Genomic DNA, 26,465 nt, shown 5'->3' with positions numbered 1-26,465 from the left:
CCACACCCTACTCTAGATGCCCGCCATCAGGCATGCAGGTAGGACCGCAGGGATCCATCATCAATGCCAATGGTGGGAGGGCGGAAAAGTCTGATAATCACTTACCCTACCCTGCACCTGGCCTTGGATTACTTTTCTCTTCTGCCACCCCACAGTACAAAGGTGTATAAGTCAACTGATCTTGACAGCTGTGTAAGGCAGTGCAGTGTGTAAACCCTTGTAACAGTTAGGGTGAGTTGTGTATGTGGTCCCTGCTGTCTAGTCAGCTTAGCTTTGTGGCAAAGCCTGAAACGTCTGGGGGCTTTGATCCTTACAAGCATTCCTTCCTCTCTGAGTCTCACCTTTTCTTCTGTTTTGGGGCTTATGTGTAAGTGCCTTTCAGCTCCCCAGATCTTAGCAGAGATGCATTCTTCCCCAGCGTGACCTTTGAGCCCACCCTTTTATTTCTGTAGTTAAATCCAAATCTGGACAGGGTCTGCCATATGAAGTCAGAGTCCTGTAGACATTTCTCACCACCCCATCTCCATCAGCACATCCCTGGTTGTGTGTCCCACCGCTGTGCTCTTTCTGTTTCCTTACTGTCCCTCATCTGCTTACTCCTAGAATAGTTGAATTTTGGAAAACCCATGAGGGATAATAGAGACCCCCTGAGCTTATCTCTTCATTTACAGATTACAGATTGGGGCTTTACTTTTAGGGACTTTCTCAAGTTCTTATAACCAATGGTTTTAGCAGAGTTTCCTGTTGGCAGGCCCAGGACTACAGAACCCACTGGTCACCTACCCAAGTGACGACTGCTCCTACCAGTGCGACACAACAATATCATCATTCTCAATCTATACCAAGATGTTCAAAGAATACAGTTTGGGAGTCCTGACTTCCCAGATTCTTTAACTCAGCCCTTCCCATGTGGATCAATGTTTGATGCTTCTATGTCCTCACTAGCCCCTCTTCAAAGTTGTTTTTGTTTATTTTTTTAATTTTTTAAAATATTTTATATAATTCTTACATCATTTTTCCTTTTTGCACAATGTATGCATTTTCATTTTGGTTATATTCCCCATACAATTGCACCCCCCCCCTTATTTTGACCCTAATCCTTCCTCACCCCTCCACCCCCGTAGTGTGTCTCTGGTTTACAGTTTCTTGTTGATTTTGATTTTTACTTTGTATTAATTAGTCTTTTTCCTGGTCCCTTATTTAGGTTTTCTAAATTCCTGCTATGAGTGAGACCATCTGGTATTCTTCTTTTTCTTTCTGACTTACTTCGCTGAGCATGATCCCTTCTAGCTCCATCCATGTTGCTGCAAATTGTATGAGTTTATCTTTTTTGATTGCTGAGTAATATTCCATTGTGTATATGTGCCACATCTTCTTGATCCAGTCATCTATTTTTGGGCATTTGGGTTGTTTCCATAGCTTAGCTATTGTAAATAGTGTTGCTATAAACACAGGGGTGCAGGTGTCCTTTGGAATTAATGTTCAAAGTTGTTTTTAAATATCCCTGTTTCCTCTGGCCAACCAGGTCCATACTTTAGCTTTTTCCCCAACATTTGTCCCTTTATCTTCTCTTTGCAGAGTCTTCCCCCCATACCACTTCTTGCCGTAGCCATAATAAAGAAAGCAACTACCTTTATTATGTCTTAGCCTTCACATGGTACCATGACTAGAAGCATTCCATTTGAGGCCTTCCCTCGACCCATGTTTTTTTGTGAGCTTGATGATTCTGAGTAAACTATAAACCTACTGTGTATTTTCTCACTGCTCAGCAGCCCCAGAGTAGGAAAGATCAACTAATCTACTCCATGGGTCCCCAACTTGTAGTCTGAAATTGTCCAGTGCTCAGTTATCCATTTTATTCAATACATACTAAGCTCTATCCATGATCAAGGTGAGGTCAGCACACACTGATGAAATATAGTAGCTTTAGAGACATATATGGGGCATCTAGGAGGTGCTTTCATTTCTTTTATTCATTCAACAAACACTTATCAATCTCTGTTAAGCGTTTATGTGAGGGGCAAGGATATAGTGATGATATGTTGAATAGTCTCTACTTTCATGGATCTTATATTTTAGATCCATCTAATGTAGATTAAAAAAAAGTGAATACAGAAATAAGTAATTACAGTTTATTTTAAAGGTTCTGTGACATAGGTTCTGTGAACACCTACTCCAGATGAAGTGGTCAGGGAAGGCTTCATTGATAAGGTTGTTTTAAGCTGATACCTAAAGATGAGAGGGAGATCATCAGATAAAGAATGAAGATAGAACATTCCAAGCTTAAGAAAAAGTATTCACGAAGATCTGGGGGCAGAAAAAGTGCCATAATGAGGAGAACCATCCCCATGGACACATTCCTTGCTCTCTTCCTTACAGGTGGCCCACGAGTCTACCTGTTAGAAAGAGAATAGGTATATCAATTTCTCAGTATGTGACGGGTAATTTTGTACATTTTCCTCCTCCAGAAATGGTTTAAGCAACGCCTGGCCCAGTGGCGGAGGTCGGAAGGCCTACCATCGGAATGCAGATCTGTTACAGACTAAGGAGGTGGTGGACATTGGCGGCTTCCCTACAGGAAAAGCATCTGCTATTTCTCTGCTTGGCTCAACCAAGCCATTTCAATTTTTCAGTGCAGTGTTGTCTGTTCCAATGTCAGCTGTCCTGCTATTTAACATAATGTTATATTTTTTTAAATGTATATAACTAGAAAAAAATAACAATAGGAAGCTATGTGTAGCTTCTGGCTAGGAAAGTGGTATGGCTTGCATTTCTTTTCAGTTCATGATGATGGATGGCTTGAAAACCATCTAAATTTGCTTTTCACCATCACCTCCTACTAGCAAATTTACTTTCACTATCCATTTCAGAGTAGGCAGGTTACATGGTAAAGATAACATGACCAAGAGGGAGAAACATTTCCTGCTGTATCTATTTCCTAAGTTGTTTTTGTTGAGGTTAAGTGGGAATACAGAGGGATATTTGAGTCATTCAGATTTTATAAAGCAATTTCTCAATTAAAGCAATTTCTCAATTAAAGCTGTTTTAATTTAAAAAGTATTCAGTTAGGCTAAAAGGCAAAACTCCAACTGGAAGAAAAGCAAGCAACTAAAAAAGAAATATATAAATGTCTTGAATTTACCTTATTTAAATGCATTTGTTAAATTTATTTTGCTAAACAATATGAGCTGCTTTTTGTCTCTAAAATGATATTCCAAATAAAATCTTAACTTTTTGTTCAAAATGCACTGAGTCCTTTGCAGATTTTTTAACTGAATAGAAAAACAGAATAGCTCCAAAAAGAAGCAGAGTAACCAATAAAACTATTATTTTCTAAATTCTTGCTACTCAAAGTGTGGTCCAGGACTGACATCAAGGGTATTAACCACAAACTTGCAAGTAATGAAGAAGCTCAGACTCCAACCCAGGCATACCGAATCAGAACCTGCCTTTTCAATACAGTCCCCATGTCATGCATATGCATATCAGAGTTTGAGCAGCACTGTTCTAAAGGACAAACCATCAATTTGCCTCCATTTTCTAGCAAAGTACATTAAATGTTTTAATCATCCATCAGTTTTGATTGCATGGAACAGTAACTTGATTATAGTGGGTTAACCAAAAGACTTTTCATTTGTTTGTTTCATTGATGGATTGCTTTTACATATGACATCAGCAACTTGGTGGCTCCCTGATGTTGTCAGGGACCTTTGGTCATTCTATCTTGCTGCTTCTTTAGCAAGGGGCACTTGTGATTGTGGGTGCAAGTTGGAGGGTTGGGCATTGATCTACATTTCAAGAAAAAAGAAAAAGCAAAGGGCAAATGCTAGCTAAGATTTTCTCATTAAAAAAGGATTCCTAGAGTACTGACCTAAAAACTTCCACCTATACCCCAACCCCAGAGTTGGGTTACATGGCCATTCCTACCTGCAAGGGAACCAGGAAGTGGATTTTTTTTTTTTTTAATAGAGGCATGCTTTATTTATTTATTTGTTTGTTTGTTTGTTTTGTTTATACATGCACTGGGTACAGTCAGAAGCGCGGGAGGGTGAGAGAATTCACCAGAGCCAGAGCGGGGAGCAGAGCAGGCAGAAGGACCGAGGTACACTGCTGAGGGGAGCAGCGGGCGGCAGGAGAGGTCTGCGCGCCATGTGGGACCCTCCTCCAGTGGCCGGGGAGCAGCCGGGGATCGAACCGGCGCCACAGAGGCTGCGGGCAGCTTCGCAACCCAGTGCTCAACCGCTGCGCCACCGGGGAGGCCCAGGAAGTGGATATTTTTAATTGGGAAGACTATGCCTTGAGTAAAATTAGGATCCCTTGGTAAGAAAGAAGGGGCAGGGGATGGACAGTGGAAAGGCTGCTAGCCGCATCTGCCAACATAGCCTGGAATAACAGTGGTATGTGCTTCTGAACGCTTACCTACATAGCATAGTCCTTTCAGTTCTTTAAAATAAAGAGTCCCAGATAAGAATCACTAACAGTTATTCAGAATACAAATATTTACATTTATTCTGGGAGGGAATGCTATTAAACATCCTTGGCAAGCTTCCTTTTCCTCTACCTTAAAACATTTCTTCTGTAAACAATACACAGTGAACTCAGAACTGAGCAGAATAGCCTCAACTGGCATGTTCCCCTGCACCCTAATCAGTGGCAGTCTGAGCATTCAGCAGCAACCAGGGCTGGATGCTGACATCACTTTCAGGAAAGAAAGAAGATGCGGACAAGGCAGGAATGCATGCACATCATAAATATCTGCTTAGAAAGAGCATTCTTGACATTTCTGTGCTTTCATTGATATGGTTAGCCAACAGGGAGGAAAAAAACATGCTGCTAATATGACTGTGAACTAAGCAAACACAGAGCTCAGGATTTGCCCATATCGGGCAATGAAAGAGTTGCCACACCAGCTCTAAGATGTAGGCCAGAAGTCCTCCCAGCATACCAGAGACATGACTCAAGAACAATCCATCTAGAACAAGAAGAGTTAATCAGGTGGGCAGAGAGTATGCCTTTAGCTTGGGGTTGAGAAGCATCATTTGTGGTTTTAAAAGATCATGTGTTTATCAGGTCCAAGAGTCAAAAGTCTTTAATGGCACATGTTAGGAGGGAATTGGGATTGAGTGTTCTTTGATTGAATGATTTTTTAACAAGCATCAAATTGTTTTAGTCATTCATTTCTTGTTTCTGAAGCACTCCTCAATGACATCCTTGGCCTGAGATACTTTAACATAGTCCTTAACTTTATACAACTGCAGCCAACCACTTCACAAGGTTTTCCCTCTGTATTACAGGGGCCTGCTCACTTTCCTAGTTTCTTGTTGCCATCAACTTTAGGTCATTAGTGAGGTCAAGCAGACTGATGTGCTCAGCATTAAGGGCCTCCACCAACATGACATACAAGGTTCACCACAGCTGGATGCAAGTACACAAAGATGAGCTTGGTACTTGTCTAAGCCTTTGGCAGCTTTGCTAATTCTGCTAGGCCGTTGTGAATGAAGCCATCTTCAACACCTCTCGTAAGGCAGCATTATGTCTTGTACACTTCCAGCAGCAATGCCTTATTTGGCTGTAACAATGGATTCCTGGTGGGTCTGAATCTGTTACCAGGCAAAGGTTCTATAACTGTCACCAGGTCAGAACTTCCCTCACCATTCAGGTAAGGCCACTCACCACCTATGCAAACAAAAGGGGTTTTGGTGCAGCAAAAGAAAAAAAAAAAAAGATTTATTTTAGCCAACAGGGGAGAGGGAGAGGAAGAACTAGTTGGGTAGAGGGAGAGTGAGGAGGTCCAGGTACCAACCCCCTGTGTGAGATGGAGCTACAACTACAGGAGCCAGCAGGGGCAGCAAGGTCTGCTACTTCTAGAGCCAGGGTCTTTGGCAGCCTGTGGCAAAGTCTTACCAAGTCCTGCCACCCCCACAGGGTGGGAGGGTGCAGCAGAGGCCTGGTCCTCCTGAGGTCACTCCCTTGGAGAAGTGGGAAATGTCTGCTGCCTGACCAGCTGGCGGGACCATTATGGTCCACAGCGGCTGTAAGGACAATAAGAGTGAGCCCATGGAAATTGCTCCCTTTTAAAGACTCCCAAAATGGCCACTCGGCCTTGCCCCCTCCCCAGCACTTCCCTTGCTCAGGATGTCAGGGGCAGAATGCCGCCCCTCACTCTGGCTGGACCAGCCTGAAGCCGCACTGGCCATCAGAGGACTGAGGCAAGGCAGGGCTCAGCCCTTCCAGGTCGCGCCAACAAATCTTGAACGTCCCCAAGCTGATTCGAAAGCATCAAGGAAAGAGTGGGTGTCCTTTTCTTTTCTTTTTTTTTTTTTTTTAATATTTATTTATTTATTTATTTATTTATTTATTTATATAAGAACCAGGGTACAGGCCAGATGTGTGGGAGGGTGAGAGGATTCACCAGAGACAGAGCTGGGAACAGAACAGGCAGACTGACGAAATACACTGCTGAGGCAAGACAGGAGAGGTCTGCTGCGCCATGTGTGATCCTCGCAGTCAGCCAGGATCGAACCAGCACTGCAGAGGCTGCGGACAGCTTCACAGCACTGCGCTCAACCACCTGCACCACCAGGGGAGGCCCAGGGGTTGTCCTCTTCATTGTGAATTTGTTCCCACTACACTAACCTTAGGTTTACTTTTTCAACTGTAGTACAAGGATAGCAATACTCTTAAAAAAACGCACTTCATAAATAGTAATAACAATTACTACTGCCACAGAAAGCCTGTGAGAACAGGACTAGATTCATTCTGATGCTCAATGGAAGTGTTAGTGAGTGTCCAGAACTCTAGGTTTTATTATCAGAAGTCTTTTCTGGACACCCAGGGTCACATGCAAAAGTGATAATATCCTCCCCAAACTGAGAAAACTCTGCCTGAACGAGGACATGGTGGCCTAGTTCTGCTGTTGTAAGTGCTGAGAACTGCTTTCTCAGGCTGCTAATTATCACCACCCCTTTTCTCTGTTGCCACCTTTCTCTAGTGAGGTTGTAGAGCCTGGAAACAACGAAATACCCCCTTCTCCATCCTGCGTGGAACAGTGGTGGTGAGGTAACCCCTTTCATTCCTTTCAACCCCTTTATCATTCCTGAGCAATTTCAGGGACAGGAACAATTTGAGAACAAAAGACCAAATATTAAAACAAAAAAAAGGTTCCCATTATTCTGATGACTTAGGAAATGACCTGGGTTTTAGAAGCTTTATACCAGGAGCAGGAAAAAAATCAACAAGGCTTAGGATGAAGATTTGGGGAGGGGGTGGTCTTTGGGGAAAGGTCTTGTGTCCCTTGGTAAAAAGCACAGGGGCAGCAGGCTCTACTCTTCTCCTTTCTTGCCTCAAACAGTTTCATGTGTTAATTGTAGAAACAGACATAAAAAATGAAGCATATAATAAAGCCAACAAAAACCATAAATTACCCATGATCCCATCACCCAGAGGCACCCATTTATTACCCTTAATATCATGTTATACCATATTGAGGGGAGGCACATTTTTGATGTTTTTATCAGAGGTTCCCATGAACCTCTCTTCAGGTTGGATTAATTTGCTAGAACAGCTCACAGAACTCAGGATAACAGTTTACTTATTAGGTGACCAGTTTATTATAAAGAAGATAACTCAGGAACGTCCAGCTGGAAGAGGTGCATAGGGCGAGATGTGAGAGAAGGGGATCACAGCTCCTGGGGTCTCTCTGGGCACGCCGCCACCCTCCCAGCACCCACACATGTTCATCAAACCCTGTACTTTAGGGATTTTTCTGGAGGCTTCCTCATGTAGACATAGTAGATTAAATCATTGGCCATTCAGGGTTAAAGCCCAGTCCTTCTCCCCTCCCTGGAGGTAGGGCTGATGGGAATGGGGCTAGAAGTTCTAACCCTGTAATCACAGGGTTGGTTCTCATGGCAACCAGGTCCTGTCCTGTTTTTATCTAGGGGCTTTCCAAAGGTGACCTCATTAACATAAACTCAGGTATGCTTGAAAGGACTTGTTATGAATAACAAGACATTCCATTCACCTTTATCAGTTCAGAGCAACTTTAGGAACTGAATCTATTTGAGAACAAAAGACCAACTATTAGAACAAAAGATGTTCTTGAAAGCACTTATCACTTAGGACATTACCAGGGTTTCAGGAGCTATATGCCAGGAGCAGGACAAACATCAAATATGTATTGCTTATTCTAAATCACAGTATTTTGTATTACAGGATGGAATGATTCTTCCTAAGAACATTTGTTCTTTTGTTTAGGGAAGCATCAGAGAGAGAGAGAGAGAGAGAGAGAGAATGAATTTTCTTATATCTTAGTTAATTTTTGGATAGTATTTCATTTCTCCCCTCAGGTGTAGTCCCTGTAGTTCCCCCCCCTCCACCACAGCAACCCATCAAGATAGTCCCTTGTGCTCTTCTCTTCCCTGTTTTGTTCCCTCCTCCACCCCTCCCCTGCTGTATGCCTCAGATCTATGGTCAGATTGCACAGTCTGTCTTTTCTGATCCTTTTTTTGGTGTCTCTATATTCAGTGTCTCTGCATATAAGTGATACTGGTGGAGGTCAAGAGTAGAAAGATTGGAAAGAAAGTGCCCCAAGACCAGAACCTGACTCATACAAGGAGGTGGGGTTCGAGGGGAATAACATAATCCAGCTGTAGAGGTCGTGACCCTTAGGCACCAGAGCCTTATCACAAGGCAAGAGACCCAAGCAGGGTCAGATGCTATAGGGAGTGGAGCACAAGCCTGAGGGGAAAGATGGAGATTGGACCCACCCTGGAATCTCTGATGCCTTTCTAGTTTTGCCTAGTTATCCAAAATCAGCAACAAAAAGGCCACTCCATGGAGGAGTGACCCCTCCCAAAGAGAAAAGGACTATGCAGTGCAGTTGATGCACAGGCTTGGGGCAGCAATCCCACTGCCCACCTGACTATGCAGGTACCCCTTTTCACCAACTCTCTCCCTCTGCAGGGCAGCAGCCTTCCTGCCTGCCCGTGACCTGTCAAGGCCTCCCGCCTGCAACCATGCAGTCCTCTCTTAGCAAACCTGTCCCTTCTGGGGCGGCTCTTCCTGCCCACGTGAGTCTATGCAAGTGTCTTTAACTGTTTTATCCCTTCCCTAATAAACCTGCCCTTTAAATATAACCAATGTCTCTGTCTCGTGGAGAAACTCGCCAGGAAATTCACCGCGAGCCGCTGAAATGGGAGCTCTGGTGAAACCTTCCCAGAGTGAACCCAAGGACCCTGCACTCCACACCCACAGACTCCAAAAACCACATCAATACCATCCAATACTTATCTTTTTAGGAAAACATCTTGATAAGTTTTTCTTGACTGTGAAACACAGATATAAGGAGGGGGAAAGTAAGAACTCAGTAAGAATGCACAAAAAGTGCAGAATTTAGGATTTCGTCCCTTGGAAGCTGAGGTAGGAGGATACTTGGAATCCCCCGCACATAGAGGGAAAATGGAGAACACCACTCTGGTGAGGGAGAGCAGCCTCCAGCCACAGGTCAGCTGATCCAGAAGGCTGGTAGAGTTGGCTCTGGGACTTAAAAATGTCAAATATTCCATTTTAAATCAGCTGTTCAGCACGGGGCCTGCTGTTGCTATGCTGCAATTTCTCTTTGCTATTCTCAACCTTCAGGAAAGCTCTCCTACATAAAATGACCATGCACTGGTGATGCTTGGGGGATGGGGATGGAGCTGCTTAATTCAAGTCTGTGGCACGAAAGTGGACTGTGAAAGTATTCCTTTTGTTGTAGAGCAACCCCGATACAAAACGGGGTGCCTGACTGTGGGTCCTCACCCGCGCGCTTAAAAGGACTTATCAATGCTCTACTGCAGGCACACGCGAAAGGTTAATAAAAGGTTTATTTACAAGGGAAGGGGAAATGAGGAAATGTACAGCTCTGGGAGAAAAGTGGGAGACAAAGTTTTCAATGAGTCCTACCCAATCCTCCGATCAGGAATCCCAAAATGGCGCTCTGAGAGTTGGCCGCCAGCCAGGAGCGGTGAAGCCAGGAGGCGAGCGATCGCGAGCCAGAGAGAGAGCAAGGCCCACGTGTTTGGTTTTTATATCCAACCTGGCTGCCCAACTCCACCCTCAGGTCCCAGCCACCCTCCCTTTGGTGGTGACGGGATTTGTCTTTCCCAATGTCCTGATGGCTTTAGTCTGGAGTGGGGGTGGGGTCCACAAAGCCTGTATGGGATTAGCTCAGGACATCATTTCCCCCTAACACTTTCTGTCTGGTTTTCTCTTGCAAAGGGATAACAGCACCCAAGAAATATTGAAAATAATTGGGCAGAGTACAAGCCTTTATTCAGTCAATGAGGACTTGATTTTTTTTTTTTTTTTTTTTTTTTTTGCTGGGTCTCCCTGGTGGCTCAACGATTAAATACATAGCGCTATCAAGTGATCTCCAGCCATTGCAGCATGAGTTCCATCCCCGGCCAGCGAGGGAGCAACCCACATGGTGCAGCAGACCTCACCTGTCTTGCCCGCTGCTCCCCTCAGCAGTGTATTTAAGTCGATCTGCCTGTTCTGCTCCCCACTCTGTCTCTGGTGAATCCTCTCACCCCCCACACCTTTGGCCTGTACCCCAGTTCTTATATGCAGAAATAAATTTAAAAAATATTTTTGCTTATTAAAGGAAAAGATGACCAACAAGTAGATAATATTTGGACATTGAGGTTACCTATTTTTCTGAACAAAGTGCAAAGGTACAGTAGATCTAGGTTTGTCATCTTCTTGGAGACATTTTGCTAATGTCTCTCCCCATGCCATAGAATTCTTGTGCTGCATATTCCACTGTCCACTAAAGGCTTTTTTTTTTTTTTTACTTGTTAAAGAGTCATTTATTTTTTTCTCTTGTTTTGTCTTATTTTTTTATTTTATATATTTTTACGTCATTTTTCATTTTTGCAAAATATATGTATTTTCATCTTTGTTATAGTCCCCATACAATTCCCACTCCCCTTATTTTGACCTTAATCCCTCCTACCCCCTCCAACCCCGTAGTATGTCTCTGGTTTATAGTTGCTTGTTGATTTTGATTTTTACTTTATTATAATTAGTCTTTTTCCTGGTCCCTTATTTAGGTTTTCTAAATTCCTGCTATGAGTGAGATCATCCAGTATTTTTCTTTTTCTTCCTGGCTTATTTCACTGAGCATGATTCCTTCCAGCCCCATCCATGTTGCTGCAAATTGCTTGAGTTTATCTTTTTTGATTGCTGAGTAATGTTCCATTGTGTATACGTACCACATCTTGATCCAGTCATCTATTTTTGGGCATTTGGGTTGTTTCCATAGCTTAGCTATTGTGAATAGTGCTGCTATAAACATAGGGGTGCAGGTGCCCTTTGGAATTAATGTTTCTATGTCCATTGGGTAAATACCTAGGGGTGGAATTGCTGGATCATATGGAAGCTCCATCTTTAGCAGGTTGAGGAATCTCCACACAGCTTTCCATAGTGGTTGGACCAGTTTGCACTCCCACCAGCAGTGCAGGAGAGTTCCTTTTTCTCCACGTCCTTGCCAACATTTGTTGTTGCTAGTTTTTTTAATATGTACCATTCTCACTGGTGTAAGATGGTATCTCATTGTAGTTTTGATTTGCATTTCCCTGATTGCAAGTGATGCTGAACATTTTCACATATGCCTGTTGGCCATTTGCATTTCCTCTTTTGAGAAGTTCCTTTTTAGCTCTTCTGCCCATTTTTTGACTGGATCATTTACTTTGTTTTTGTTGAGTCTCATCAGCTCTTTGTATATTTTTGTGATCAGCCCTTTATCATTAGTGTTGTGTGCAAAAATTTTCTCCCAGTCGGCGGGGTGTCTCTATTTTGGTTACTGTCTCTTGCTGTACAGAAGCTCTTTAATTTGATGTATTGCCAGCTGTTTATTTTTGCCTTCACTATTACTGCTACTGCTTTAGGTGATGAGTCTTTAAAGATGTTACTGAGGTGTATGTCATATAATGTTTCGCCTATATTTCCTTCTATATATTTTATGATTTCAGGTCTTATGTCGAGTTCTTCAATCCATTTTGAGTTGGTATTTGTGCATGGTGTGAGGTAGTAGTCAAGCTTCATTCTTTTGCATGTAGTGACCCAGTTTTCCCAGCACCATTTATTGAACAAACTTTCTTTGCTCCATTGCATATTCTTTGCTCCTCACTAAAGGCTCATGTAACAACTTCAGGCCAACTATTTTAACAGTATCCCTGTTCAAACTCAATGCCAAAGTATCTGGCAATAGTAATGGTAATTAAAAAAAAAAATGTGAAATTTCACATTCTTTTCCCATGATGGCACTAAAAAGTAGACATAAGTCCGGCAAGGATTGGGACACCAGCCACTGTTTATACTGGCAAGGTAAGAGAACAAGATTTTTCAGTTTTATAAGTTGAGCTATGAAGTTGTGTGCTATACAAACAATTATAGGCATGAAGAAACGAAGGTTTCTAAAACCTCCACCCTCCTCTTCATCATAGTTTTACTATTACAAGTTTTTGAGCACTGCTCTGCTAGAAATAAATCTCAATGTGGTTTCTTACACGAGTTTGTCACCTTAACCCAGAAAAACTCAGAAACATTGAGTTTGAATCTCAGCTATGTAAATCATCCCACTAAAAGCAATGACAAACTGACTCATAGTTCATATGACTCACTTTAGAATTCCAGATTAGCAATACAGAAGGATTTTCTTTTTCTCTCTTCCAGATGGGAGCTCCCTCTCACCATTCCTTTTTTAAAAAACTTTTTATATGGGAACTTGGCAATGTCTGAGACTGAAGAAGAAAAGTTTCTGGGGATAATGACCCTAAAGATAAGAAATCTCAGGGGCATAAGAGTTAGAATCCAAAAGCACAGCATCTTTTCAGGATACAAAATGTATACTGATATATGAGAAAGAGAGTTCACATATATACTGATGTGGCCAGAGGGGACAGTTGAGGCAGAAGATTCAGGTTGCCTCTGAACCCTTCTCTCCTTCCTGCAGTTTTATCTGAGGACTTGGCTGTCTAGCTAAATACTAAATTTTCTTACCTCTCTTATGTTAGGTGTGTTAGCCAGCCTCCAAGATGCCTCCAACGCTCTCTGCCTCCTGGTATCTGTAACTTTGCATAGTCCCTGCCCACACTGCAGCAGGTACCAGGTTGGGCTGTGTGACCAAAGGAAAAAGGAGAAATAATGGGTATGTCACTTCTCAGATTAGGTTCTAAAAGATACTCTAAATCTCTATCATTACTTGCTCTGATGGAAGCCACCTGCCATGTTAAGTGTCCCCATTGAGAGGCCCATGTGACAAGTAACAGAGACTTTTGGACAGCAGTCAGTGAGGACAGACATCTGCCACCAGTCATGTGAGTGAGCTTGCAAGTGCATCACCCAGCCCTGGTTGAGTCTTCAAATAACTGCAGCCCTTGAGCCATAACTAGCAGCTAAGCTGTTCCTGCAATGATGTCCTATAATAAATGTTGGCCATTTTAATCTTCTAAGCTTTGGGATAATTCGTTATGCCTTGATAGGTAACTAAAGAACTGGGAGTTGCTAAGGAAGAGATGCATGATATTTTAGGGTCATGCCTCTAAAAAGAGTTATGTGGATTCACTTATTTTGTCTTCTTACTTCCCACAAGCTCAGATGTGACTGTGGTAATGAGCTGTCTTCCATCATGTAGATGACAGCAAACCTTAGGGTTCGGAGGGCAACAAAACGGAACCCAGGTTTCTGTACTGGACAGGATATAACAGTTTTAGTTGTGTTAATCAGCTTCCAATCTCCAATGCTCTATTTCTCATTGCCACAAATCTGTTGCAGCTCTGGGCAGTTTTTCAGAACGGCTATCCTTCATATCAACAGTGCTTCTGCAAATTTTAACAAAGGAAAAATGAGAACGAGAGAGCCTTGAATTGCCAACTGAATGCTTCTGTGACACACCTCACACTCACAAGTCGTTGACCAAAGCAAGTCGTGTGACTGTGTCTTAAACTCAGAGGAATGGAGAAATATAACCCTCCCTTATTTTCAGAGGGAGGAGACTGAAAATTCTTTCTCAGCAGAGTTAATATCTACCAAAGCACTCAGTAGGGGGCAGGAATGGGCACAGTGTAGATTTTCTATGATCCGAGCAGACGGAGTAAAGGAGGAGTCCTGGAGCCCTTGGTGGGTTTCAGGCTTTTATTGGGATTTACCAAGGTACACAGCAGGCAAGGGTTCTGGGGGGCCGGGAGGCTGGCAGGCCTCCCAGCCCCCAGCAAGTCTTCACTCTGTCTGGGCTCTCCAGCCTTCTCTCACATTCCCTCTGCTTCTCTCGTGGTTCTGCTTCTGCTGGCATCCCCGTAACGCCACCCTTATAAGCCCAGCCTTAGCCCAGGTGTACCCACTTATGCATGCCCACACCTTACTCCAGGTGCCCGCCGTCAGGCATGCATTCAGGACCACAGGGATCCATCATCAGTCCTAATGGCGGGAGGGCAGAAAAGCCTGATGCTTTTTCACCTTACCCTAAACACTCAAAACCATCAAACCATCACACCAGCGCTGGATTTCTACACAGGAAGACACCTAATAGACAAACTTCTATCTTGGTTAAGGCACAGTGTTCAGGGATCTCTTATTACAGAGTCTAGCCTATTACAGAGTCTAGCCTATAACCTAAGCAATGACGGCATACAGCTGTTAACGAATAGACCCAGCAACTGCCTATCTACTAATTAGTTCTCAGGTTACTGATACTGATGAGAAAAGCAAAGGCACCCAAACGGATAGATCTAGTTCCTCTCCCAGATCCTCTATCCATCCTTACCTACTCTGTGGCCAAGGAGGGTGTCATTTACACATTCCCTTTTGCCCTCTGACTTCTAGTTGGGTTTAGCCAACCAGATAGTCACAGCAGGAGGCTGAGGATACTAGCAGAGTATGTCAGGGTATTTTCCCCTGTCTGTGTCCATCCCGAGTCATGGTTTGACAATGACTACGTTCTGTGAGGCAAGTCAAAGTGTTATAGAGCAACCCCGATATTAAATGGGTTCCTGGCTGTGGGTCCTCACCCGCACGCTTTAAAGGGACTTATGAATACTCTACTACAGACACACACAAAAGGTTAATAAAAGGTTTATTTACAAGAGAAAAGGAAATAAGGAAAATGTACAACTCAGGGAGAAAATAGGGAAATAAAGTCTTTAATGCGTCCTACCCGATCCGACGACCTGGAAACCCAAAGTCACTCTCAGAGCTGGCCGGATGCTCCGAGCTGGCGGAGAGCCAAAAATGGGGAACCCCAAAGCCCACGTGTCTGCCTTTTGTATCCACCTGGCTGCTTAACCCCACCCTCAGGTCCCAGCCACCTTCCCTTTGGTGGTGATGGGATTTAGAGTTCCCAGTGTCTTTGGCTTTGGCCTGGGGTGGGGGTGGAGTCCACAAAGCCTATATGGAATTAGCTTTGGGACATCCTTTTCCCCCCTAACAAAAGCTTCTGTCAGGAGGCCTTCTCCATAGCTGCAGGTATCTCTGACTTCCAGTAACCCCTCTTTCCCCTTGATCTATTCTAAGCCTGAAGCAATAACTCTCATTAATCTCAATGCTTTACTACCCATTGTTGGCATTCCCTAATACTCCCCACATCTTTGTAGAATTCTTTCATTAACTTTTTCTCACTACCTCTGCCATGTAGTTCCTGTCAGTACCCTAATACAATACTTCTCTCTCAAATTATAACTATTAGAGAAAACAGTGGCATAAGAACTGGCAAGACATGAAAGTCCCAAAAGTATGATAATGATCTTTTAGATCAACAATGGAACATTCAGAGCAAACATTCATTGGCACCCAAATCTCACAGTGCATGGGAAAGACACTCTCTTTATTGGTGTCTTCTTGATGTTGAGAAGCCAAGTGACATCTTACATTTTGTGATTCTATGCCAATTTTATTCTAGCAAAAAGTTATTTGATAACTTATTCCAAAAATTGAAGCTTATCCCCAAATATTCCCATTATTCATTTCAAATATCACTGGCTTACCAACTTAATTCCTTAGCTGGAGTTCCACTGACTTCAGCCAGGAAGCTCTGAATTCATATGTGGAATTTGCCAGGTGTCTGTTTGAACAAGGTTCAAGGAGACTCCAAGAATTTCACAGACCACAAATAGTATAGCTCATAGCCCAACAGGTCCCATGAGGAGTTGGGGGATGGGGGGGAAAGAGAGAGAGGGAGAGAGAGAGGAGTCTTCAGATGAGGAGCTGCCTCTTCTACATCTATTTTTTTTTAAGATTTTATTTATTCATGTATATAAGAGCTGGGGTGCAGGCCAGAGATGTGGGGGAGAGGGGGAGAGGATTCACCAGAGACAGAGTGGGGAGCAAAACAGTTCTGATTGACTGAAATACACTGCTGAGGGGAGCAGCAGGCAAGACAGGAGAGGTCTGCTGTGCCATGTGGGTTAGCTCCCCGGCCAGGGATCGAACTTGTGCTGCAGTGGGTGCAGTTGCTTCATAGTGCTGTGTCTTAACCCTTGCACTACCAGGGAGGCCCCCTCTTCTATTTTGTAAATATTTACAAAATATTTACAAAAAGCACCCTGATTTGGAAGTGTTCCCCCAGGGGCACACAGGTAGAGGACCTTGAAGAAAATGTGTCTTTGCTTTCAAACATGTCACCTTCCAATGGAAGATCTGCAGTTGCCAAAAGAGGAGTCAATAAGATGATGGGGGCCTCCCAGGTGGCGCAGTGGTTGAGCGCTGGGTTGCGAAGCTGCCCGGGCCGGCCGAGAGTCCCACATGGTGCACAGATCTCTCCTGCTGGGCCCGCTGCTCCCCTCAGCAGTGTGTTTCATCAGTCTGCCTGTTCTGTTCCCCGCTCTGGCTCTGGTGAATTCTCTCACCCTCCCGTGCTTCTGACTGTACCCAGTGTATAAATAAATAAATCTTTAAAAAAAAATAAGATCATGGAAAATAATTTTTATCCACACAAATGCCTGAAATAGAAATTCCTTGGGCCTCCCCGGTGGCGCAACGGTTGAGCGCTGGGTTGCGAAGCTGCCCGCAGCCTCTGCGACGCCGGTTTGATCCCCGGCTGCTCCCCGGCCACCAGAGGAGGGTCCCACATGGCGCGCAGACCTCTCCTGCCGCCCGCTGCTCCCCTCAGCAGTGTACTTCGGTCCTTCTGCCTGCTCTGCTCCCCGCTCTGGCTCTGGTGAATTCTCTCACCCTCCCGCGCTTCTGACTGTACCCAGTGCTTGTATAAATAAATAAAATAAAATAAAAAATAAATCTTTATAAAAAAAAAAAAAAAAAAGAAATTCCTCTATAATCAAACTTCAGAGCTGGGAAAAAATGAAAAATTTCAGATTTTTCACCATTTATTAAAATATTCACCCATTCTAATCCCAAATAAACAGTAGCCACAAAGTCATACCTATTTGTTATGACACTTTTGGCTACAAATGGCTGACTCTCTAGTAAAAAGTGGCTTCTCAAGCTTTTGATTTTTGTCATAGAACCAAAGTAGGTGACTCCAGGTTTAGCTAATTCAGCAGCCTGACTAGCCCTCACTGGGATCATTGTCCCTGAGATTCTCTTCTCTGTCTGCCCATGGTCAGAAGGTTCGAGGCATCACATCCCACATGTCATTATCCAAAAGCAGAAAGACAAACCCTGGCTTTCTCCTCAGACAGCTCTCATTTTATTTTATCAAGGAGGAAAAGCCTTTTCCCAGAAAGCCTCCAGAAGTCTTCCCCTTACCCCTCATTGTCTGGAGCTGGGACACTTGCCCACCGCATGACTATATTTGGCAAAGAGAAGCAGTCCTTGGAATAGATTAGCACATAGCAGGAGCTCATTAAATGATGAATTTGCTTGAAGAATGAATGGATGAATGAAAGGTGAATTGGATTACCATGGTTGCCTTAGCCTAATTACAGTCCATTTCCTAGAATCTACTGTTGCTTGATGGCTGAAGAAAATTGGAAGTTTCTTATCAAAGAAGTGGAAAGGACTGCGGGGGTGCATTTTTTTATTATGCGCAGTCACTGAGAATTAGGTGTTCATTTGTATGTTTTGTTAAAGCAGTTTCCCCATCCTGACTAATAGGGCTCCCTATTAGAATGAACTCTTCTTGAAAATAGAAGGTTCTCTAATTTTATTCACCATGGTATTTTTGACCTAATGCTTGTTGTGCAGTAAGCCCTTAATACTTAATATGTTTTTAATTAAATAAACATATTTTTTTCAACCTGGGTCAAATACCTATTATGTGCCAAAATAGCATTAACTTTGTAATGCCATGTTGGTTATTTTTTATATCTCTTCGTAGCTCAACATTGAAACTGACAATAAACCCCTTTAAAAGGAGTTGGAGGTAATTGTCCTCCTTGGCAATAAGGAATAACCTGTATTGTTGGAAAGAAGAACCCTGCAGAATGAAGTGAATGGTAGAAGAGATCCCTCAGTTTTTGTGTTTAAAATGACACTTAAAAAGACAATTAAAGGTCAGAAAGTGTAACAGGGTGGTCCCCAGGAAAGGGGGAGGTTCCCTGCCCCACCCAAGGGAGGGTGGAGCTGAGCAGGGAGAGGAGAAGCTGCAAAAGAGACTGAGAAAAAAAGGAAGCAGGATGGAGCCAGAAGGAGACCTGGAGGAGGCACATGGATCCTAGAGACACGTGAAGAAACTACGCTTGTCTTTTGGTCGTGGACTGGGTGACACAGATGTGGGTGAGACCCATGGGGAGGTGACAATGGCAGCTTTTATCTTGATGTTGATTTTGCTCTTTTCCTTCTGGGCTTGTCTGGTTGTTTCTGACCCTTTTCTGTGGGTCCCCACTGGAAGATGCTTTAGACTTGTGGCAGGCTTTGGGGCCTTGTTCTGGGCCAATCCCATATGGATGGACTTTTACCCACGAGGGGATGGGTAACTTTGGGTGCTTGATTTAGAAACTAGATTCTTTGCCTTTCCTGTATTGTTTCCTAATTGTATTAAAGTTCCTTCCCATTAAAGTCTCATATGTTTTGTGTTGATGCGGCGGATGGCAGAACCCATTTAGAATAGGCAGGTTTGCGGGGTTTGGGCTGCCCCCTCCCTGTCCTATAACAGATTTGGCACCCCACATGGGACATGGGCTGCCCCTCTCCCTGTCCTATAACAAAAGGACAATGTTGAAAAAAAAATGTCTGAAAGATTAAAGCAAAAACTAGTTCTTTGAAAAATAAAATAGACAAATCTCTAGCTAGGCTCACTAAAAAAATAAGGAAGAAACCTCAAATTAAAAAAAAAAAAAAACAGGGGCCTCCCCTGGTGGCGCAGCAGTTGAGCACTGGGCTGCGAAGCTGCCCGCAGCCTCTGCAGCACCGGTTCGATCCCTAGTTGCCAGTGAGGGTCCCACATGGTGCACAGACCTCTCCTGCCGCCCGCTGCTCCCCTCAGCAGTGTACTGCCGCCCGCTGCTCCCCTCAGCAGTGTACTTCGTCAGTCTGCCTGTTCTGATCCCCACTCTGGCTCTGGTGAATTCTCTCACGCTCCCGTGCTTCTGACTGTACCCAGTGCTCGTATAAATGAATAAATAAAATCTTTTAAAAAAATTAAAAAAAATCAAAATGAAAAGGGAGAAACTACAAGCAACGCTGCAGAAATTCAGAAGGTAGAGACTATAATGAACATATAGATGCTAACAAGTTTAATAACCTAGAAGAGATGGACAAACTTTAGAATTATACAATCATCTGAGACTGCTTAGGGAAAAAATAGAAATCCTGGAAAAGGAAGGAAACTGAAACTGTCATCAAAACTCTACTCAAAAACAAAAGTCTAGGACCAGATGGCCTCAAATAAATTCTACCAAACCTTCAAAAATGAACAAATCCCTATTTGCCTCAAACTTTTCCCAAGAATTGAAAAAGAAGGAACACTTAAAACATTTTATGAGACCAACATTATTATAATATCAAAACCAGACAAAAACAACACAAAAAAAGAAAACTATAGATCAACAGCCCCAAAAAATACAGAAGCAAAAAATCCTCAATAGGACTGAATCCAACAATGCATTAACAGGATTATACACCATGACTAAGTCTGCCAATGTCCATTAGCAGAAGGATAAACATTATGGCACTTGTATATCATGAAATACCACACAACAATAATAAAAGAGCAAGCTATTAATATATATAAATGATCTGAATGAACCTCAAAAAAATTATGTCATGCAAAAAAAGTCATACACATGTATAATTCCATTCATATGAAGTTCAAGAAGAGGCAAATCTAATTTGTGAAGTGAAAATAAGGACGGGGCTACTTCTGGGTGAGGGGAAGGGACCATTGACCTGAAAGGGACATGAGAGAATTTTATGGATGATGGAAATGCTCTAACTATTCAATTGGTCATGATTTTATAGGTGTATATATGTAAAAATTCATTGAGTATACATTTAAGATCTTTGCATCCTTGTTTGCTTCATTCTAGAAAGGTGGTATATTCACTCCTCACATGAAACAGAGCCACAAGTCTCTTCTACCCTTTGTTGTTTGAGTTTCCGCCACTCCACAGGCCTCTAACAATATTTTGTGTGCTTACTTACCAGAAATTTTCTGCAGCTGCCAGTCTGCTCAGTTGCGCGTCTAGAGTTTTCTCTTCGTTGTTACTATGAATGGCACCAGGTCCTGTGTGTTTACTCCCATCGCCTACACCAGGATGAAAGACCAGCTGGAACTCGCAGGTTGGCCTAGCTATAGCCTAAAGTAACTGTTGCTAATCCTTTATGGTTCTTTTAAGTCTTCTAAGTTCTACTTTTTCCCACCAATTTCTGTCTTTTTCACAAATGGATTTTAGCTGCAGGGGATGAATAGTAACAATAATAACAAAAAAAAAGTTAGTGTGATGGTTGGTGGATTTAATTAGGACCTCTGTGATTTGGGTACCAGCCAGAGAGTTTGCCAGAGTGAATGTGGTGACTTGGTAAACTGTTAGCAACAGAGGATTTAGAACATCAACCACTAAGGCCCTGGAAGGCCAAGATTAAAGACAGTTAACGTAAACTAGAGAATCACAGTTAGATGACAAGCACAAAAGACAAAGCATGAACATTTTCACATTTTTAGTTCCTGAATATTCAGTTTTCGCTCAGAACATTACAGATGATAAGACCCAAGTTTTCCAGGGTAAACATGCCAACCCATTAAGGTAGGATCTATCTTTTATCCAAAGTGGAACAAATGATCATCTGCTATTAGTTGAATCATAGCGACCTAATCCAAATGAGAAAAAAAACTGTAACGCATAAAATATGCCTGAGGAACATTCTGAGTCACTCACAGGGAGGAAAATAGCAGTGAATTAGGAGGAATGAAGAAGCCATCTAGACTTGGAAGAGGAGTCTGTCCTAGAGAACCTGACCTTTCTTTGCTGATGGTTCATAATGGAAAGAAAATAGACAGGGCAGGAGGACCGTGACTTCTTAAGTGAACCCATCCCGCTGGCAAGTCAAGATGCTCCAGGCCAGTAGTTCCCAGTCTTGGCCACACATTGAAATGACATGCAGTTTTTAAAACCACTGAGGCCTGGATGGCACCCCAGAGATTCCAATTTAATTTGTCTGGGGTGTGGTATGGTCTCAAGATTTTTAAAAGCTCTCACATGAACTGAGGTTGAAAACCACTGATCTAGGTTCCAGAACATTAATCCATCAGGGTGCTTAGCAGACTATCAAATGTTCAATAAATTGCTGTTTGGTTATAGTAATTGAAGAAGAGATCATTTTTTTAATTGAGTTATAACTCACAGTATAAAATTCACCATTTAAAGTGGTGGTTTTTACCATATTCACAGAGTTGTGTACCACTATATAATTTTAGAATATTTCCATTAACCTGGAAAGACAGTTTATACCTAATAGTAGTCAGTCTCTATTCCTCATCCCCTAAGCTCCTGGCAATCATTAGTCTATTTTCTGACTTTATTGATGCACTTATAGTAGACATTTTAATTAAATGGAATTTTACAACATGCTGCCTTTTGCATCAGGCTTTTTCCACTTAGCACAATGTTTTCAAGGTTCATCTTTGGTGTATCATGTATCATTACTTCATTCCATCATATGGATATACCATGTTTTGTTCTCCCATTCATGAATTGATGGACATGTGTGTTGATTGTACTTTTTGACTTCTATAAGTAATGTGGCTATGATCATTTGCATACAAGTTTTCTTGTGAACATACTGTCATTGTTTTCTTGGGTATACATTTAGGATTGGCATTAGCAGGTTATCTGATAATCTATATTCAACTTTTTGAGAAACTGACATTATCTGACAGTGGCTGCACCATTTCATACCAGCAGTATATGAGGATTCTAATTTTTCCTTATTCCTGCCAACACTTATTATTTTCTTTAACATAGTGTATATGAAGCACTGATGGTGGTCTTGACTTTTTTCCAAAGACTTATAGTGTTGAGCATCTCTTCATATACTTATTGATCATTTGTAGTCCTTCTTTAGAGTATCTAAATGTCAATATCTATTGACATTCTTTGCCTATTTTAAAATTGGTTTATCTTTTATTGTTTAGATGTAAGAGCACTTTATATATTCTAGATTCTAGGGCCTATCACACATACAGTTGAAAATATTGTCTCGCAGCATGTGGCTTGTCTTTTTACTTTCTTAAGAGTGTTTGATCCACACAAGTCTGAAATTTTAATAAATTCCAAATTATCCATTTTTCCCTTTGCTTGTGTGTTTGGTTGTCATACCTAAGTCATAGTAAATTTTGATAGTAAATAAAATGATCAATTTTCTCTCTTTAGCTGTGTAGGCAGCACCAAAGATGGCCCCAGTATCCCTACTACCTGAATGCAAGCTCTTGTGGAATCTCCTCCCCTTGAGGGAATTGTCTCTATGACAAATGCGATTGGATGTCAGTTCTACAATTAGGTTACAAAAAGGACTATCACCTCTGCCAGGCTCTCTTTTGCTCAGTCAGAGGGCATCTGTTGCCATGTCATGAGCTGCCCTGAAGAGAGACTCACATCCCAAAGAACTGAGGGAAACTTCTAGCTGACAGTCAGCAAGGAGTTCAAGTACCTGACTAAGCTTGGCCCAGATTCTGACCCCACAGAAACTGAAACAATTAATCCTTATTATTTTATGCCACTGGGTCTTTTTTTTTTTAAGTAGTTTGTTACACAGTCTAGATAACTCACATAATGACTTTTTGTAAAGTCAAAACAAGGTCCATAGTTAGCTAAACTAAAAGTCTGACAGCAAAACATTCTTGCCTTTAGAAAGGTGAAGTGACTGGAATTCACCTGATTAATCAAATAGTATTCACTGAGGCATCACAGTACAGTCATTTCAGTTACTAAACGAATTTCTAAGCATAGACATATAACTTTACTATATATTAATATATTTACTACATGTTTAATACACATATTTACTATATTTAATATATTAATATATAGTACACATAGTAAAAATAATATACTGTACATAACTAATTTTATATCAGTACCACCTGTACTTCTGGCATACCTGTTAGAACATCTGAACCTATTTTTTTCTTCTTTTCCTTCCTTCTCCTTACCCACAGCTGCTGGTGCTAACTTTAAATTGAATGGGGCTACAGAATACAAATTATTATAATAGCTGTCTAGGCAAAACAAGGTTAGTAAGATGATCTTGTTATCCAAATAACATTGCAATATACATAAAGTGTCTTGCCTCCAAGATAGTCTTGATTTTAAATCTCTTGCTCAAGTCCAAATGTATCTTATTTGGGCTTCAGAAAACAGTTTTGCCAGATATATACAACAAGGTCAAATAGTAGCCATTTGGAATCTTTTGCAGGGTTAGATAATTCAATTCCATTTCAGTGAGGTGTTTCCATTTGCACCAACAATTGGGAGCTGTGGGGTTAATGAGTGAAATCCTTACCAAGAGTTCGAGATACTACACTTAATAAATGTCATAGCCCGTGTCCAGAGCCAAGAAATTTCCAAAACAATGGCCCCAACCTAAGAGGTCCTGTTTATAGATTTAGCTGAGTCTAGACAAGGATAATAATCAAGGCACTTGCCCTACACTCTCTGGGGAGTCAGGTCCAACACAAATCCTAGAGAGAGGGGTTGTTTTGCTCCGGGGAACTAAGCAGTTGGCTGGAAGAAAGAGAGAACCTTTGGTATTCTTGCCCTGGCCAAAGCTCTCATTCCTTTCATCTTCTCTCATAAGGAAGCTGCTGTATTGTCCAGTCTTAGTACAAAATACTTATTCCATAAAAGCACATGAATGTCTGTTCAGACAAAAAGAAGCAGTCTCTCCCTGTCTGTTCTGCTCCTTTGCACTCTGCACTCCTTAGTGCCTGGGGTGGGGGTGGGCGGGAACAGAGGCACAGAGTAGAGGTCAGTTAGAAAAGAAAGAGAGGGTCCTCCCTGGTGGCGCAGGGGTTAAAGTCTCAGCGCTATCAAGCTATCGCCATTCACTTCAACAAGAGTTCGATCCCTGGACTCCATTCTCTGGTGAATCTTCTCAGCTCCCCCGCACCTCTGGCCTATACCCCAGTTCTTGGATGCCAAAATAAATAAAATAATCTTTAAAAAAAAGAAAAGAGAGACTCAGACTCTTGTGGATCAATTAATAAAAATAATGTCTGTATTTTTAGAGCCGGGGACTCATTTGGAGTTATTAAGAAGCTTGGGGTGGTAGCCCGAAATTCCACTGTGGATTAAATGCAGTTTCATTTCAGTGCAGTAAACATGGCCTGAGTGACTCTAAGATGGCAGGTGCAGAAGGGGCACTGGGGTGCAGGGATGAATGAGGCTTTAAGCCTGCTCCCGTTGAGCAGATCATCAGCACCCAGCCTCAGCCTTTCAGCTGTAGGGCCATGTACTCCTGCCTTATACAGTACAGTCGCTCCCAGTCTGTTTACACCTTCAGAACTGAATTTCAGGTAAGGATCATGCAGAAGCTCAGGTGGGGTGTTAACAAAGATCTATGTGTTCTTACAATGTTCCTAAAAGGTACAAAGCCAACAGTGTATAAACTCAGCCCCTTGTCTGACATGAGGCAGGGTGGTTGTCACATTTGAGGTCAGCGCACAGCTCAGAGTCACTTAAAAGTGAATTGGAGAAGGCCTCCTTGGTGGTGCAGCGGTTAGGCACAGCACTATGATGCAATACACCTCTGCAGCATGAGTTTGATCCCTGGCAGCCAGGAAGCAACCCACATGGCACCATAGACCTCTCCTGTCTCTCCCGCTGCTCCCCTCAGCAGTATATTTCAGTCAGTCTGCTTGTTCTGCTCCCCACTCTGTCTCTGGTGAATCCTCTCACCTCCCGTACCTCTGGCTTGTACCCCAGCTCTTGTATGCATAAGTCAATATTTTTTTAAAAAAAGTGAATTGGAGAGAAGCAGGTGCTGACTCTCACCACTCCATTCTCCACTCCCAGGAAGCAACAGAAAGAAGGCTTGTTGTGGCTGAGCTGTGAGTCTGAGATGATGAACGGACCTCTCTTTAGACAGGAAATATTAGAGAATTGGCAGGTTTAGAATAACATAGTTAATGTCCTTTGACAAGATTAAGCCCATGTGAGTGGGGGAGCACTAGAGAGAGTACCTCCAGCTATGGACGATCAGAGCAGGAGAGGAGCAGTGGAAGATTGGGTGGTTGAAGCAAAAAGCTTAGTCTCCCTTCTCTGTCACTGGGGCACCTCCTGATGGTGAGCCACTAAGCCAGAGCCCTGGACTCTAGCCCACTCAGGGATGCTGCTGCAGGATCCTGGCCAAGTGCAGTGGAAAGTGAAGAAAGCCTCATTGGACAACTAAGAAAAGAAAGCTGATGGGTCATACAATCCCCTTATTCATAGACACTGGGCCTACCTGTCCTAGACAAAAACACACACTTTCAGGCTGGTTGCTAAGATCCCTTCATATTCCATTTCCCATCCCAGTCTCCCATGGAGCCTTTTCCTTCTCCTTCCCACACCTTCTTCCATGAAAAGACCCTTCCATGTTACCCGCCCTGAGTCTCATTCTTTCAGGGTTTGCACTCTGCTGAGTAACCACTAAGATGACCTGGGAGCATCATCAATGAGCACATTTACATATTGAGCTTGAAGAGGTAGGGAATATCAGAATTTTGGATAAACACTGACATTTCGAGTAGAAACCTTTATGTATAAAAGTTTCTACCCCTTTCTCTTCCCTTGCCATGGTATTCTGATCGTTTATATTCAGCACCTTCTAATGGTTGGAACCAAAACTTTTCCATTCAATGAAAAAGTTTCATTCTGGAGAACTGTGTGTAGCAGTACCAGTATCTCCAAACGTGAGCAAACATGCCATAGCTGGGATGACTGGGAAAGGAAGTTCAATGATTTAGTAGCAGGCATGTGCCCATCTTGTCCCCATAGGGTAGCTCCAGAAGTTTCCCCAAAGCTGGTGAAGCTTAAGGGAGAAAAACCAGAGAG

General features: G+C 42.6%; 1 protein-coding gene across 2 annotated transcripts in view; it reads left to right on the top strand.

Annotated features, from left to right (window-relative positions):
- HOPX (HOP homeobox) overlaps positions 1-3,214 on the top strand; it is a 29,161-nt gene extending 25,947 nt beyond the window's left edge. For both annotated transcript variants that reach the window (XM_037529968.2, XM_037529969.2), the window contains exon 3: positions 2,469-3,214. In XM_037529968.2, coding sequence (XP_037385865.1) covers positions 2,469-2,546 — 78 coding nt within the window. In that variant the 3' untranslated portion in view covers positions 2,547-3,214. The remainder of the gene's footprint in view (positions 1-2,468) is intronic.
- The last annotated feature ends 23,251 nt before the right edge of the window (positions 3,215-26,465 follow it).

The sequence above is a fragment of the Talpa occidentalis genome, unplaced genomic scaffold (assembly GCF_014898055.3).
Source record: "Talpa occidentalis isolate TD23 unplaced genomic scaffold, MPIMG_talOcc4v2.1 talOcc4.6, whole genome shotgun sequence".
Classification (NCBI taxonomy): Eukaryota; Metazoa; Chordata; class Mammalia; order Eulipotyphla; family Talpidae; genus Talpa; species Talpa occidentalis.
The sequence above is the reverse complement of the archived record's forward strand: the minus strand, read 5'-3'. Positions and strand labels throughout refer to the sequence as shown.